Source organism: Rhinopithecus bieti, unplaced genomic scaffold (assembly GCF_001698545.2).
Source record: "Rhinopithecus bieti isolate Rb0 unplaced genomic scaffold, ASM169854v2 scaffold_36959, whole genome shotgun sequence".
In the NCBI taxonomy this organism is placed as follows: domain Eukaryota; kingdom Metazoa; phylum Chordata; class Mammalia; order Primates; family Cercopithecidae; genus Rhinopithecus; species Rhinopithecus bieti.
In genome coordinates this window covers 409,865-425,382 of record NW_016816945.1, presented here as the reverse complement: position 1 = coordinate 425,382, position 15,518 = coordinate 409,865, and the positions used below count along the sequence as shown (strand labels likewise).

Genomic DNA, 15,518 nt, shown 5'->3' with positions numbered 1-15,518 from the left:
TCTTATGGTTTCACTGTCTATTCCTTTGTGCCTCTTTAGCATTAGAGGTGATCAACACTCTTTATTTTTCATTTTTTTAAGAGACAGGCTCTCCCTGCGTCACCCAGGCTAGAGTGCAGTGGTGTGATCTTGGCTCATGGCAGCCTTGACCTTCTAGGCCCAAGCGATGCTCCTACCTCAGCTTCCCAAGTAGCTGGGACTGCAGTTGTTCACCACGATGCCCAGTTATTTTTTAAAATTTTTGGAAATATGGGGTTATGTTTCCCCAGCTGGTCTCAAAGGATTCCCTTTCCTCAGCCTCCCAAAATGCTGGGATTACAGGTGTGAGCCACTGCACTTGGCCAACACTCACTTTTAATAGACTGCTTCATGAGCTTAACTGTAAGTGGCCCCTGTTTCTAGCCACAATATACTTTATTTTGGAAAATTTCTTTATAGGATGAAATCCTAAGTAAGCATGAACTCTACTCTGGCCAAATATTTATTCATTCAGCAAATATTAATTGGGTTCCTTTTATGTGCCTAGCACTGTTCAAGGTATAAAAACACAGGAGTGAATGGGATAGGCAAGATCCCTGCTCTCTGGAAGCCTACATTCTTATGAGGTAGGATAAATAATAAATAAATAAACAAAAATTAGTAAAACAATTTCAGATAGACATAGTGCTATGAAGAAAATCTTTTAAAAAGGTAATGTACTAGAGAGTGCTGAAGTGGAGAATGAAGAAGGAGGGATTGGATGGCTGTGTTAAATTGGGCAGTTCCTAGGAGGCATCCTTGAGAGGCTACTGTTTGAGCTGAGATGAATAACCAGAAGAAGTCAGCCTACGCAACCCTGTGAGGGGCAATGACATGTGACAGGCCAAATAACACCATAGTTAACATCACAGGTACTGGAGTCAAATCGCAGTTCTACCACTTACTAGCTTCATCAATAATGAGAATAATATCTACTTCAGAGTGTTGGCTACACAAGAATGAACTGATGTAAAATGTTTAGGGCAGTGCCTGAATATTATTATTATCATTAACTGGAGACCGCATGTTCCAGAGTATAGCTGTGCAAAAGCCCTAAGGCAGGAAGGAATCTTGGGAGTTCGAGCACAGAAAACGTACTATGAGCCTAGAGCTTAGCTGAGTGCAAGGGAAAGTGACCAGAGGTAAGGTCAGAGAGGGAGACAAGGGACAGATGAGTAGGGCCTTGCAAATCAACATAACTTTTGGATTTTATTTTAAGGGTGGTGAGAAGCTAACGGGATTTTAAGCAAAGGAGTGACATGGTCTGATTTGTATTTTCAAAAACTCCTTTTGGCTACAGAACAGACAATGAGTGTCAGATGGACTTGCGATTTGCTTTAGAGATAGACCTGAAAAGTCTTGCCAATGGATTGCAATGTGGAGGCAGAAGGAAAGGCTGCATGTGTTGCTGCTCCTTTGGCTTATGTGACTATATTTAGTATGATTCATAGAAACCACTGATGAGCAGTTCAATGGTTCATCTTTATTAGGCAACACATTAGTCTGAAAAGTGTTATATGAGGTGTTAAGAATAGTGCCTGCTGTAAATATGCCTTCCTAGATAAGCCAGAGTCAGACTGAAGTTAATTAAGGATTGGCATCTTCTGTAAAACAATTATAAATATAACTTTTACTAGTTGCTTCGGGGATCAAATAATAAAGTGTAAATAAAATTATCAACTACCAAAACAACCTACTCTTGTTACAATTTAAAAAAACAAAAGATCACTCAGAGCATTAAAAAGCTAGAGTTGATTGAGAAACATGGGCAGGCAGGAAGAATGGGCATTGTTTGCTTGGCAGAGCAATGACATCCAGCGTTGGCTAAGAGAGGACTCTCTTCATCTCGCCTATCTGGAGTGAACCTGTTGCTATAGGCTCCTCTAATCTTATCTGTCTCTCCTATTGTATTTACAAAGCAGTTTTCTGAACTTGATTTGATTTCTCAAGTAGACTGTCTTATTAGGAAAATACTTTTATCTTTTAAAATTAACTCCATTACAAATCAATCTCCTCAGAGTTTAAGCATCATGAGCCAATTTTCCCAAGACCTGATAACCTGTAATTAAGTTTCATGTTAAGGTTTAAGATGAGCAAAGCTGGGAGGCTTAAAGTAACAGAAACACTGAAACTTTTTCTGATCAGTCTGACATCCTCATTCTCACATTGTCAAGGATCAAATACTGAACCAGATGAATAAAGGACATTTTTTGTGTTTTGTTTTAAGCTTATACCCTTTACTTGTCATTAGTACCTCTCCAGCTCTGTAGACATACTGTATGACATATCTGTAGGAAACATTTGCTTCAACTACTGGATGTTTATTTTATTTTATTTATTTTAAATTTTATTTATTTATTTATTTTATATTTCAGTTTATTTTATTCTTTCTATTCTATTCTATTCTATTCTATTCTATTCTATTCTATTCTATTCATTTTTTGAGATGGAGTCTTGCTCTGTCACCCAGGCTGGAGTGCAGAGGAACAATCTCGGCTCACTGCAACCTCCACTTCCTGGGTTCAAGCGATTCTCCTGCCTCAGCCTCCCAAGTAGCTGGGATTACAGGTGTGCACCACCACACTCGGCTAATTTTTGTATTTTTTGGTAGAGACAGAGTTTCTCCACATTGGCCAGGCTGGTCTTGAACTCCTGACCTCAAGTGATCTGCCTGCCTCGGTCTCCCAAAATGCTGGGATTATAGGCGTGAGCCACCATGCCCAGCCAGACATTCATTTTATTTTAAACGGAATCTGTCTCTTATGAGGAAATTTGTCCCTCTTTATTTCTAGTTTTCTTAACAGTGAGGAGAGCAGATAGTAGTAGCATCTAGTTTTTAGTGCAGGACTGAAAAAACAAGACTTGATGTCAGAGATCAGGGCTCCTTTTCTAATTTTTTCTAGTTTTCCTATTGCCGTTGTAGTCTTCCCTGAATTACTGCAGTAGCCTCTTAATTGCTCTCATGGTTTTTATTTCTTCCCCTCTGCACTTTTAAAGGATCCAAGATGATGTTTTAAAAACTGCAAATAACTCACCTGCTTAAAACTCTTCTGTAGACTTCTGGCTTAGAATGAAATCCAAACCCCTTACCATAGCCAACAAGGCCCCATAGTCTCCTTTATAACCTCATTTCCTGGGTTCTCCCCCTTGCTCACTGGTTTCCAGCCACTGGGCCTCCTCTCTGACCCTAGAAGAGGCGTCCCTTCCCACTTCAGAGACTTTGCATTGCTGTTCCCTCTGCCTGAGGCACCCCACCCCCAAGATCTGCACATAACTGACCCTTGAGGCTCAACTCAAACCTCACCTCTTCAGCAAGGGCTTCCTTGGCCCTTCCAAACCAAAGCAGCACTTGTCCCCTTCATGAACCTCTATCACAGCATCTGCTTCATGTTCATAGCACTTACACTATTGGAGTTAGCTTATTTCATTTGTTTACTTTTTTACTGACTATTTCCCCTACTGGATTGTATGTATATTCCAGAAAAACAGGGACCCTTTCTGTTTTGTTCACCACTGTGACTCCAGTGCCTGGCACAAAGTAGACATTCAATAAACATTTGTTACATGAATGAATGGTTTCTCAGCTGGTTCCACTGTCATTTACCTAGTTGGGTTAGATATTTGACTCTGTGATTTTGTTTTTCCAGCTTTAAAATGGTAATAATAGTATCTTTCATCTAATTTATTTTAGCATGGAGGAGAAAACTAGGTTGTCTTTATATTTGGAAATGTTACTCTTGAATATTGTGATACTGTGAAACAAACAGCTATATAGGAAGTATAGTAGGTACATAGTGAAAATGTTCCTTGCTTATGATCAGGTAAGATTCTGGATTTCTTTTCTAAATTCTTTTTTTTCTTTATTTCCTTTGGTTTTTGTAGAAAGTGACTGAGATGTACCAGTTCAAATTCAAATACACGAAAGAAGGAGCCACTATGGATTTTGACAGGTAGAATCTAACTGCTTAATAAACGTGAGAAATAAATAGGATTGAGGTAAATGTAAGCTTCTTGAGGCCAGACAAAGGCCTTATACTTCTTTTTAAATTTTCCCAGAAACCCTACAGAAAACCACTATTATAAAAAGGAGCTGCAACAATTGTTTACATTCCTGAAATCCATGGATTAAGCTGGTGGGAATAGAGAAAATGGCAGGCAGCACAACGGTAGAAATTATATTAATAAGGTTGCCTACATGATGTTGATTGAATAACTCCATAAGGCTCTGTCTAGCCATTAATTCAAAGTTTCTCAACTGCTATGCCTAGATAACGATCCTTTCCACACTCGATATAGCTAGACTGTGCCTAGGGTAGATAATACCCTTGGACTATTTGCCTGTATGTACAAATATTCTCATTTGCTTCCCCTAGTGTGTCATATAAATATCATTTTTTATGTGTCCTTGTATGAAAAGATTAGAACACACTGCAGTTTCCTAATAAGTCGAAAATTCCAAGTTTTAGGTATCCTAATGGGTTAAATAGCAAACACAAGGACATTGAAGAGCAACATTAATTTTTCTCCCAGTAGCTTTTGGATTCAGACTTTCCAGGAGGGATGGAGAGCTAAGTATTGCTGATAAGATGGCACAGTAGTGGAAGGTACAGATGATGGTGAAAAACTCTGGATAGTAGAGGAATCCAAGTAAGGGGGGTGGATGCCCCTGAAAGGAATGACTGATGAGAGACATGACCTAATTTTCAATTTTCCCTACTATTAGCTCTGGCTCATCATTTACCATGAACTTGAGGACTTTTCTCCAAGACTCACTCCCTTGATTATCCTTCCATTTGTAAAACCTACAGACAGCACTAGAATGTGAAGAGAATATCAGTTCCAAAAATGAAAATTAAAATATTACCTTTTGTTAGCTAACATTTTTATAATACCTTACAGCTTATACAGCAGCACTTTTCATACACATTTTCTCACATAAAAGTCACCTTTACTCTCCAAACTCAAAATATACACTGATGGCCAGATTAAACTCTTGTTCTGAAGGCACATATGCCAAGAGATAAGCAGTAAAACAAAAATGGCCAAATCTTTCACATGCTAAGGAGGAGAGAAGATGATGCATATTATTAATTTCCTAGAGAAGAAATATAGGCATTTATTCAAATGGGAGTCCTGAATATGATTTTACTGATGTGTCCTGGAGACTCCCATGAGCTACGTGCCTATAGCCCTTCATTTTGGTCACCTACATTTGAATTGGTTAAATCTTGGTTGGCAAAATTTTAAGTTGTTCAAAATTGGAAAAGGAGCTAATGTATTCACTTAATAAATGTTCACATGAATTCACACTGTCTCCAAAGATCAGTTAGGGGAAAATCCAACAGTTCAATTACTTAGGGTTATTTTTCATATTAAGAGCTAACTATGTGCACAGCATTGTGTAAATATATTGTAGTCATGGTCCTTTCTGGAAACTACTCAAATGTGAGACGTAATTGTGGAAGGAAACTTTGGAGATAAATAAAGGTTAGAATTGGAAGGTAATTTAGTCCAAATTGTTCATTCATTCATTAATTCAACAAATGTTGATTGAATAGCTGGGCACCAAACTCTGTACTGTGGAGATGAAAGATATAGCCACTCACAGTCTAGAGAAGGACAGTTATCCTGAGGATGAGATGAGGATATTATCAGAGAAGGCTTCCTTGAAGAGTCTGCATGTGAGCTAGGTATTAGAGGATAAATTTAGGACAGTCAGGAAGAGAAGTGGAAAAATGAACAGTACAAGCAAAGTGAACAGCATATGCAAATACTGTGAGTGAGAGGAAACTGGGCAATAGCTGCAGATGAGGATAGAGGTGAGGATGTGATGGACTGTGAAAGGAATTGTATACACACTGTCTTTGAATTTAATTGAAAGGTGATAGATATAATAGAAGAATTCTAAGTAAGAAGATGACATGAACAGATTTTCCTATTAGTAATATTATTTCAGCAGTGATATGGAGAATATTTTGTAGTGTGGACAAGAAGGAAAGCAGGAAAAATAGCCACTGTAGTAATCAATGCAAGAGTGAGGAAGGGCTACTTTTGTGAGATAATCAGATGGTAGAAAGGCCCAGAGCTGGTGATTGATTTTGTTTGTCTTTACGCTTATCTCACAAATGAGCTAACTGACCTAGAGTGTGTCTAAATGACTTAACCAAGGTCATTCAGCTAGTTATCAGCAGAGCTGATATTAGATGTCAGGTCACCTAATTCCAAATTTGTTGTTCTTACTATTGTGGTATATGATTTCTTGCAAATCAAATTTTTAAAAAGATGATATTTTAAATGCTTTTAGGGAATTTGCTACTTAAGAAAGTCTTTGTATGTACATTGCAAAAAGTACCACCACTGCCCTAATTTACATTCTAAAATAGTCTCAAAATGTCTTAATGTTTAATTTATATTTATTTAATCACATAGTCAAAAGTTTTGTTCCTTTTGGGATAGATTGCCAATATTGTATATGATCGAAAAGTATGCTTTTTTTCTGTGTAGTCACAGCAGCAGTACAAGCTTTGAAAGTGGAACAAACAATGAAGATATTAAGAAAGCCAGTGTTCTACTGATCCGTAAATTGTATATACTGATTCAGGACCTTGAGCCACTTCCTAATAATGTTGTACTTACTATGAAACTCCACTACTATAATGCAGGTAGGTAGAGAACTTTAGACAAATTCCTTCTTAAGTGCTGAGCTAATATTTTATGTAAGTAGAAAGATTGTGCAAGCATCTGAAAGAGAAGTCTGTTGCTACTCATGAAAGATTAATCTGACTTGTTCTATTGAAACTCAGTTTTCATGGCTTTTTGCCCTTTTCATTTTGCAGTGACCCCACATGATTACCAACCCCTCGGTTTTAAAGAAGATGTAAATTCACACTTCCTGCTATTTGACAAGGAGCCTATCAGTGTGCAAGTGGGATTCGTCTCCACTGGCTTTCATAGCATGAAAGTAAAAGTCATGACAGAGGCTACCAAAGTGACTGATTTGGAGAACAATCTGTTTCGGGAGAACAGCACTACTGAGCTCGCCCATCAGGGTCTAGACTGTGATGAGGAAGAAGAATGCAATGACCATGTAAGGCAAAGCTTTAGTGATTTTCTATTGCATCAGTTAAACATAACTGATATTTTTCAGTTTCTACCCTGGGTAGAATACAGTGTGCCAGCTATAAAACTGAAACAAAACCAGTCTCCGACATCAAAGAGTTTTAATCTAAAAAAGTTTAATCTTCTAAAAGGAAATATACTTTATTAGATGATTGTCCATAACTAGGAGGAAAAAGATTTTCTAATATATTTATTTTATTAAAGATATCATAAATTTAGAAAATTTGAGGTTTTCTTTCCTTGATTTATAAATGACATATTTTAGGATTGAAAATATTCTAGGTATTTATTCATACTCATTGGAAGTATAAATCAGTTCTTGATACTGGGATAATTGGAAGGTAGGAGTTGGGGAAGATAAATTTTATGGATAAACCCAAGTCAGAGTGAAAACAAGTAATAGTCAACTTCTGATTAAGTGGAGGAAGACAAGCTTTGGGGCTAACTCACTGGGGAAAGTCAGGTGGGGTTGGATCCAGGGGAGCCAAACAGTCAGTTCTCTGAGCCCTTTATCTTCCCATTTCCACCAATAGAGACTTGGAGTTAGATTCTTGCTAGGGTCCCATTATGCTCTAGGTAACTCCACACCCTTAACTGGCTGTTGTCTGGATAATAATGTTAACTGCATAACAACATTGTATTAAAAGGGTTCTGAGTTAGACAAAAAATTTTCAGTAGGAAGGGATGCTATAAGATCTTTTCAGGAAGTATTTTAAGATTGGAATGATAACTCGTTTGCTTAACATAATTTGAGTCTTACTTAAAGATAGATTACTGTACTAGGTAACTTCTGAAGGTTTCTTCTAGTTCTTTAACTCTGTATTATGTTTAATACATTGAAAAGAGGTTCTAGTTCTAGTTTTAATTCAATTAATGTAAATAATACAACCAAACAAGCAACAGATTGTTTTTTTCATTTTTAGTGCTTTCTCGATGTTAGACATAAAAATGACTTTGGATTTTGGTGCAAATTTCCTCTTCCAATTTCACTCAAGGAAGACGTAGCTAACATAGAAAGGGTTAAAAAAATGAAGGTTAAGAAAATAATGTTTCAGTTAGTTTTTTTTTGTTGTTGTTGTTTTTGAGACAGGGTCTCGCTCTGTTGCGCAGGCTGAAGTACAGTGGCGCAACCATGGCTCACTGGTGCCTCGATTTATCAAGGAATCCTCCTACGTCAGCCTCTTAAGTAGCTGGGACTATAAGCACATGACACCACACCTGGCTAATTTTTTATTTTTTAATTTTTTATAGAGACAAGGGTCTCACTATGTTACCAGGGCTGGTCTCAAACTCCTGGGCTCAAGCAATCCTACTTTGACCTCCCAAAGTGCTGGGATTACAGGTATGAGCCACCACACTCGGCCTCAGCTAAGTATTTATTTATTTATTTATTTAGGGAAAGAGTCTCGCTTGTTGTCCAGGCTTGAGTGCTGGAGTGCAGTAGTCGATCACAGCTCACTGCAGCCTTGACCTTCTGGTCCCAAGTGACCCTTTCACCTCAGCCTCCAGAGTAACTGAGACCATAGGTGTGTGCCCCCACACCCAGCTAATTTTTTAGTTTTTGTAGAGACAGGGCCTCCCTATGCTGTCCAGGCTGATCTTGAACTCCTGGGCTCCAGTGATCCTCCTGCCTTGGCCTCTCAAAGTGCTAGGATTATACAGCACCTGGTTAGATTTTTATCTTTTAATTGAGAATTAGTTTCTTTTTTTATCAAATGAAAGCAGGACAGCCTAAGAATGCATAGTTCAACTGATAGATTAAATAAGGAATGTGATAATCCTTTTCAAGCATACATTTAGTTGAAACTATATGTATTATATGGACTTTGTGGTAAACTCAGTTGATTGAAGTTCCTCTCTCAGCCAACCAAACATATGAGAGAATTTAGTAAGTCTAGTGAAGTGGTTACTGTCACTTTCCCACTAAGGATTCCTTTTAGTTTTCCTTCATGGAATACATGGAACACACACTCACACACACACACATTCATACATGTGTATACATATGTAGAACCTTTATTTCTTTTAAAATTTTATTTTGAGATATATCATACATATAATAGAGTACATAAAATAATATGTACAGTTTAAAGAATAATAAGAACATCCATATGTCTTCCATTTAGGCTAAGATGTAGAACATTGCTACTCCCTTAGAAGTCACCACGTATCCCTTCCTCATTGCATGCCCCCTGAAGGTAACCACTCTCCTGACCTTCATGATAACCTTTCCCTTACTCTTCTTTATAGTTTTGCCATGGATAAGTACATTTTAAAATGAGTACATCTACTCACTTTAAATTTTTATATCAAAGTAATCATACTCTGAATATTCTCCTATAATTTTCTTCTTTTGCTTGAACCTCAACGTGGAGATTTAGCCATTGTGTTGTTGTTCTTTCATTTTCACTGCTGTAGAGTATTCTACTCTTGATAGACATTCTTTTTAATTGTTATAAACATTAATGTACATACCTCTTGGTACACCTGTCAAAGAATGTCTCTTGGGAATATATGAAACAGTTCTAGGCTTGTGTATTTTCAACTTTATTAGGTAATGCAAAACTGTTTTCCAAAGTGGTCGTACCAACTTACTTGCTACCCCCGTGGAGGAGAGTGCCCTACATTCTTGCCAACACTTATTGTCAGAGTTTATGTTTCCTGCCAGTCTGCTAGATATGAAATGGTAATGCCTCATGATGTTAATTTGAATTTCCCTGATTATTTGTGTGTTTGTGCCTCTTTCCTTTGGCCATCCTATTTTGCTCATATTAAACAGCTGTTCATGTCTTTCATGCATTTGTCTATCAGGTTGTTTATCTTTTCCTCAATGGTTTAAAAAATATGTGCTTAGTAATAATTCCTTTTCACTCATTTATGTTGCAATATTTTTTTCATGTTTGTGGCTCATCTTTTCACTTTTTTTCTTTTCTTTTTTTTTTTGGTTGAGACAGAGTTTCGCTCTTGTTGCCCAGGCCTGAGTGCAATGGCACGATCTCAGCTCACGGTAACCTTCTGCCTCCTGGGTTCAAGCGATTCTCCTGCCTCAGCCTCCTGAGTAGCTGGGATTGCAGGCATGTGCCACCATGCCCAGCTAATTTCGTATTTTTAGTAGAGGCAGGGTTTCTCCATGTTGGTCAGGCTGGTCTCGAGCTCCTGACCTCAGATGATCCACCCGCCTAGGCCTTCCAAAGTGCTGGGATTACAGGTATGAGCCACTGTGCCCGGCTCATCTTTTCACTTTCTTTAAGAGGTCTTTTGAGAAATATAAGTTTTTAACTTTAATATAGTCTATCCTTTAATATGTGCTTTTGGATATCCTTAAGAAATCCTCTACCTGAGGTCACTAATAATATTCTCGTATTTTATTCTAAAAGTTTTAACATTTTCTTTTACATTTAGGTTTATAATCCACTTAAAGTTTATTTTTATTTATGGAGTGAAATAGACCAGATCCTCTTAACATTTTTAAATTCAAGAATAATAAACATACAGTAAAACATATGTATCAGTGATACAGCTCAATAAATATTCACAAACTGAACACTAGAGCTGGGATGAGAGTAACACAAGCAGGGTGCCTGGGAGCATATTTTAAGGAAGATCTCAGGTGCCAAGAGTAAGGACCTCCTGAAATTTTGCCCCCTGGACACCTTGCTTGCTTTGTCTTTGTCGCGGCCCTACTGAATAAATATGTGAAATCAGCACTCAGATCAATAAATAGAATTCTTCCAGACCCCGAGAAACCCCCAGTCTTACTTTACAGTTGCTATTCTACTCAACAAGAATACTGCTATCCTGACTTCTGTTTGCATAGATTAGTTTCTCCTCTTTATTTTATAGACATGGAATCATAGAGTTTTTTTTTTTTTTTTTTTTTTTTGAGACGGAGTCTTGCACTGTTTCCCAGGCTGGAGTACAGTGGTGAGATTTCTGTTCTGCTCACTGCAAGTTCCGCCTCCCGGGTTCATGCCATTCTCCTGCCTCAGCAGCTGGGACTACAGGCACCTGCCACCACACCCAGCTAATTTTTTGTATTTTTGGTAGAGATGGGGTTTCACATGTTAGCCAGGATGGTCTTGATCTCCTGACCTCTCGATCAGCCTGCCTCGGCCTCCCAAAGTGCTGGGATTACAGATGAGAGCCACCGCACAGGGCCGAGTATGGACCATTTTTTCAGTTAACATTATGTTGTGAGATTTACCCATATTTTTACATGTTGTTGTAGACCATCCTGACAATTTATTCATTCTATTGTTAATGGCAATTTATTCATTATAATGTTAATTTGGATAATTTCTAATTTTTGTCTATGATGGATAGAAATGCTTGGAATATTCTGGAACATGTTTTTTTAGGGAAATAACTACACATTTCTGGTGGAAATAGAATTACTAGGAGTAGAATTGCTGGGTCAAAGGGTATGTGTATATTTAGTTTTAACAGATAGTGCAAAATAGTTTCCAAAGTATTTGTGCCAATTTACACTCCCACCAGCAATGTATGAGAGTTGTGGTTGCTTTATATCCTCACTAACCCTTGACATTTTCCATTGTTAAGATTTTATCCATTCTGGTGGGTGTGCAGTGGTATGTCATTTTGGTTTTCATTTGCATTTCCCTGATGACTAATGAAGAGGAGCACCTTTTTATATGTTTATTGGCCATGTTGAATATTTTCTTTTGTGAAGGATCTGTTCAAATTGTTTGCCCCTCCCCTGCCTTTTTTCCTCTTGGATTGTCTTTCATTCTTACTGATTTGTAGGAGCTCTGCATATATATTCTGCATATGTTTTTTGGATACATGTATTGTGAATATCTTCTTCAACCTTGTGAGTTGTTTTCTTAATGAGGTGTTTTATGAACAGAAGTTCTTAATTTTAATGTATTCTGATTTATCAATCTTTTCAGCTATATTCAGAAGTTTTCGGTACTGTTTGAGACATTTTTACCTACTTCAAAATTTACAGAGATGTACTCTATGTTTTCTCTAAAAAAGGGAAATAACTACAGAAACAGAAGAGAAATTTTAGAGTTATAAAAACCTCCATGAATAACTTCATACCAAAAAATATGAATACCTGCCCTTTCTCTCCTATACCTTCAGGTATTCATATATTTTGGTATAAAATTATTAGTGGAGTTCTCATAATTTTTAAAATATCTTCTATTTCTGTAGTTATTTCCCTTTTTTCATATCTAGTGCTGTTCATTTGTGTCTCATTTATTTTCCTTTATTATGTTTACCAAAAATTAGTATTTTTTATTAGTCTTTTCAAAAAGCCATCTTTTGGTTGTGCTGATCACTTCTATTGCTTTGTTTGTTTTCCATTTCATTTACAAGTGATCCTCCCACCTCAGCCTCACAAGTAGCTATGACTATAAATGCGTGCCACCACACCTGGCTAATTTTTTTTTTTTTTTTTTGATACAGAGTCTTACTCTGTCACCCAGGCTGGAGTGCAGTGGCCCGATCTCGGCTCACTGCAGCCTCCGCTTCCCTGGTTCAAGTGATTATCCTGCCTCAGCCTCCTGAGTAGCTGGGATTATAGGCATGTGCCATCACACCCAGCTAATTTTTATATTTTTAGTAGAGTTGGGGTTTCACAATGTTGGTCAGCTGGTCTCGAATTCCTGACTTCATGATCTGCCCACCTCGGCCTCCCAAAGTGCTGGGATTACAGGCGTGAGCCACCATGCCCAGCCTCATTTTTGTATTTGTTTTAGAGATAGGATTTCATCATGTTGCCCAGGCTGGTCTCAAATTCCTGAGCTCAAGCCATCTGCTGGTCTTAGCCTCCTGAAGTGCTGGGATTATAGGCGTGGGCCATCACGCCCAGCTCATCTTTGTCTTTTTCTATTTCTCTGGTTTGGTTTGTCTTTCTGATGCCAAATTGTACTTCCATAAATGTATAGACATGAATATCCTACAGGTACCTTAGATTCAACATCTTCAAATGGAATTTTAACTTCTGAACAAACACACACTTCCTCATCCTAGGTTCCTTATCTTGGTATTGCACCATCACTTTTCTAAGCAACCCAACCAGGAACATGTTCAACTCTTATTTTCTCCTCACTTCCTACATTCTTTTGGTACACCATTTCCATGTGTTTTGCCTTTGAAGTATTTCCCAAATCTAGCACTGTTACCACTGTGCTGATGCAGGATGTCATCATTGCTTTCTTGGTGATAGTTGAGTCTTCTAACTGGGTCTCCTTGATGTCATCATTGCCTCTCCAGTCTGTCTTCCAGGGTGCCAGAGAGTGAGGCACTCAAATATTTCAAATATTTTAAGTTGATTTATTTTGTGTAGTTACGAAGGGCAGAATCAGAACCAGTAGATGAAAATTATGTTGATTTTGGCTCAATAGAAGGAAGAATTTTCTCTTTAAAAATTTTAAAGCAATATTATTATAACATTAAAGTAATTTAAAAAGCAGTGGAAATCTTCCACTGTCTCACCATCCTATCAATACTGTTATTTTTATATGTCCCATCCTCTCCAGTATTTTTTCATTGATTTATATATTTGTATGTGGTTTTAATCATGGTGTCTGTGAATTTATTTTACTTTCATACTTATTATTGATTTTATAAATATGTTCCACCTTAATCTTTGTGTTTTTAATTTTAATGACTTCTTGTTTTATTTAGGCACTCTACCATTTCCCTACTTGGAAACATTTAGGTTAATTCCTGATTTTGCTATTATAAAGTGTTGTAATAAATACCTTTGTATACATGAAAGCATTTAAAAATTTTTTCTATGAATATAGTATCAGGAGTGAAATTTACAGAGCTTGAACATTTGTATGGCTCTCAAATGAGTAGTACCAAATCATTTTCCAGAAGCTGCCAACTTCTCCACCTCCTCAGAGTGAATTTTCTAACAATGATAACTACTTAACAAACCTGGTTGCCTTGTGTAGGGGTGAACTCCAGTGTCATCAGCTGTGCTCAAGTGCAGATATATAGGTGTATTCAAGATAGAATAGATGATTATCTCTAGGGTGTTGCAAAAGTAAAATCATGATTTAGAGGGAAGGTTGAACTAGATTGACTTCTGAGATATCTTTCATGCTAAGATTCTCTGGGATATTTTTTGAATTCCTATTAAGAGAATAATGTCCTGGCCGGGCGCGGTGGCTCATGCTTGTAACCCCAGCACTTTGGGAGGCTGAGGCAGGCAGATCACAAGGTCAGGAGATCAAGACCATCCTGGCTAACACGGTGAAACCCCGTCTCTACTAAAAATATAAAAAAATTAGCTGGGCGTGGTGGGGGGTGCCTGTAGTCCCAGCTACTCAGGAGGCTGAGGCAGGAGAATGGCGAAAACCCGGGAGGCGGAGCTTACAATGAGCGACAGAGCGAGACTCCATCTCAAAAAAAAAAAAAAAAAAAAAAAAAAAAAAAAAGGAGAGAGAGAGAATAATGCCCTGCTAAGCACTGTGAGGAAAACAAAGACATATAAGATATAGCCTGTGCCCTTTAGAATTGTGGCTGAAGAGATAACCTCTACACAATCTCATAAAAAGATAATACTAGAGAGTGTATGAATGATAGAAATAATATTAACAATTTTGAGCACTCTCAGAGCTTTACATATATTATCACTTTCAATCTTCCTAGCTATTTTATAAGGTAGATACTACTGTTATCTTCATTTTACAAATGAGGAAACTGAGCCAGAGAAATTAGCCCAAGATTCCATACATAGTGAATATGTAACAGGGGCAGAATTCAAACCCAGGCCGTTGAACTCCAAAGTACTAAGGTTACAGAAAAAAGGATAAATTGGCACTGTGTGGGAAAGTTTCATTAAGTTGGTGATTTTTTTTTTTTTTTTTGAGATGCAGTCTCACTATGTTGTCCAGGCTGGTCTTGAACTCCTGGGCTCAAGCAATCCTCCCACTTCAGCCTTCCACGTACCTGAGATTATAGGCATGTATCACCATGCCTAGCTTGATTTGGTGATTTTGTGGATGAATCATATTTTGATTGGCAGTGATCATGGCAGAGGACATTCCAGGCAAGTTGGAAAGTCCAGTATGGTAGCATCAGAAATTCTGTCTCTGTGACTTAGAATTATAATACTGAATGTTCCACGCCTTTCCTGTATCCTACAGGGCTTTGCTGAAATTTCTTTACTCTTGGTAGTCTCTAACTCAAAGATTTTTTAAAACTTTAAAAATAATTTATAATTTAAGTTTTATTTAAAATTAAAATAGAAAATTTATAAAATTTTGATCCAACAGCTTACACTGCTTTTCTACCAATGATCTATAGTAAAGACAGGATTTAACACAATTATATTGTTGTGAGACTGTTGAAAATAGAAAGATTTTAATACAATTTTCTTTTTTTTTTTTTTTTTTTTT

At 37.4% G+C, this 15,518-nt stretch overlaps 1 protein-coding gene across 4 annotated transcripts in view; it reads left to right on the top strand.

Moving 5' to 3' along the window:
* The window catches only part of HORMAD2 (HORMA domain containing 2), a 100,917-nt gene that overhangs the window by 38,193 nt on the left and 47,206 nt on the right, over positions 1-15,518 (top strand). For 2 of the 4 annotated variants that reach the window (XM_017855590.1, XM_017855591.1), the window contains exons 8-11: positions 3,901-3,968; positions 6,523-6,680; positions 6,855-7,105; positions 9,692-9,985. In XM_017855590.1, coding sequence (XP_017711079.1) covers positions 3,901-3,968; positions 6,523-6,680; positions 6,855-7,105; positions 9,692-9,976 — 762 coding nt within the window. In that variant the 3' untranslated portion in view covers positions 9,977-9,985. Of the gene's footprint in view, positions 1-3,900; positions 3,969-6,522; positions 6,681-6,854; positions 7,106-9,691; positions 9,986-15,518 lie in introns of those variants that run through there. The other 2 variants (XR_001882147.1, XM_017855592.1) reach the window with 1 other exon arrangement.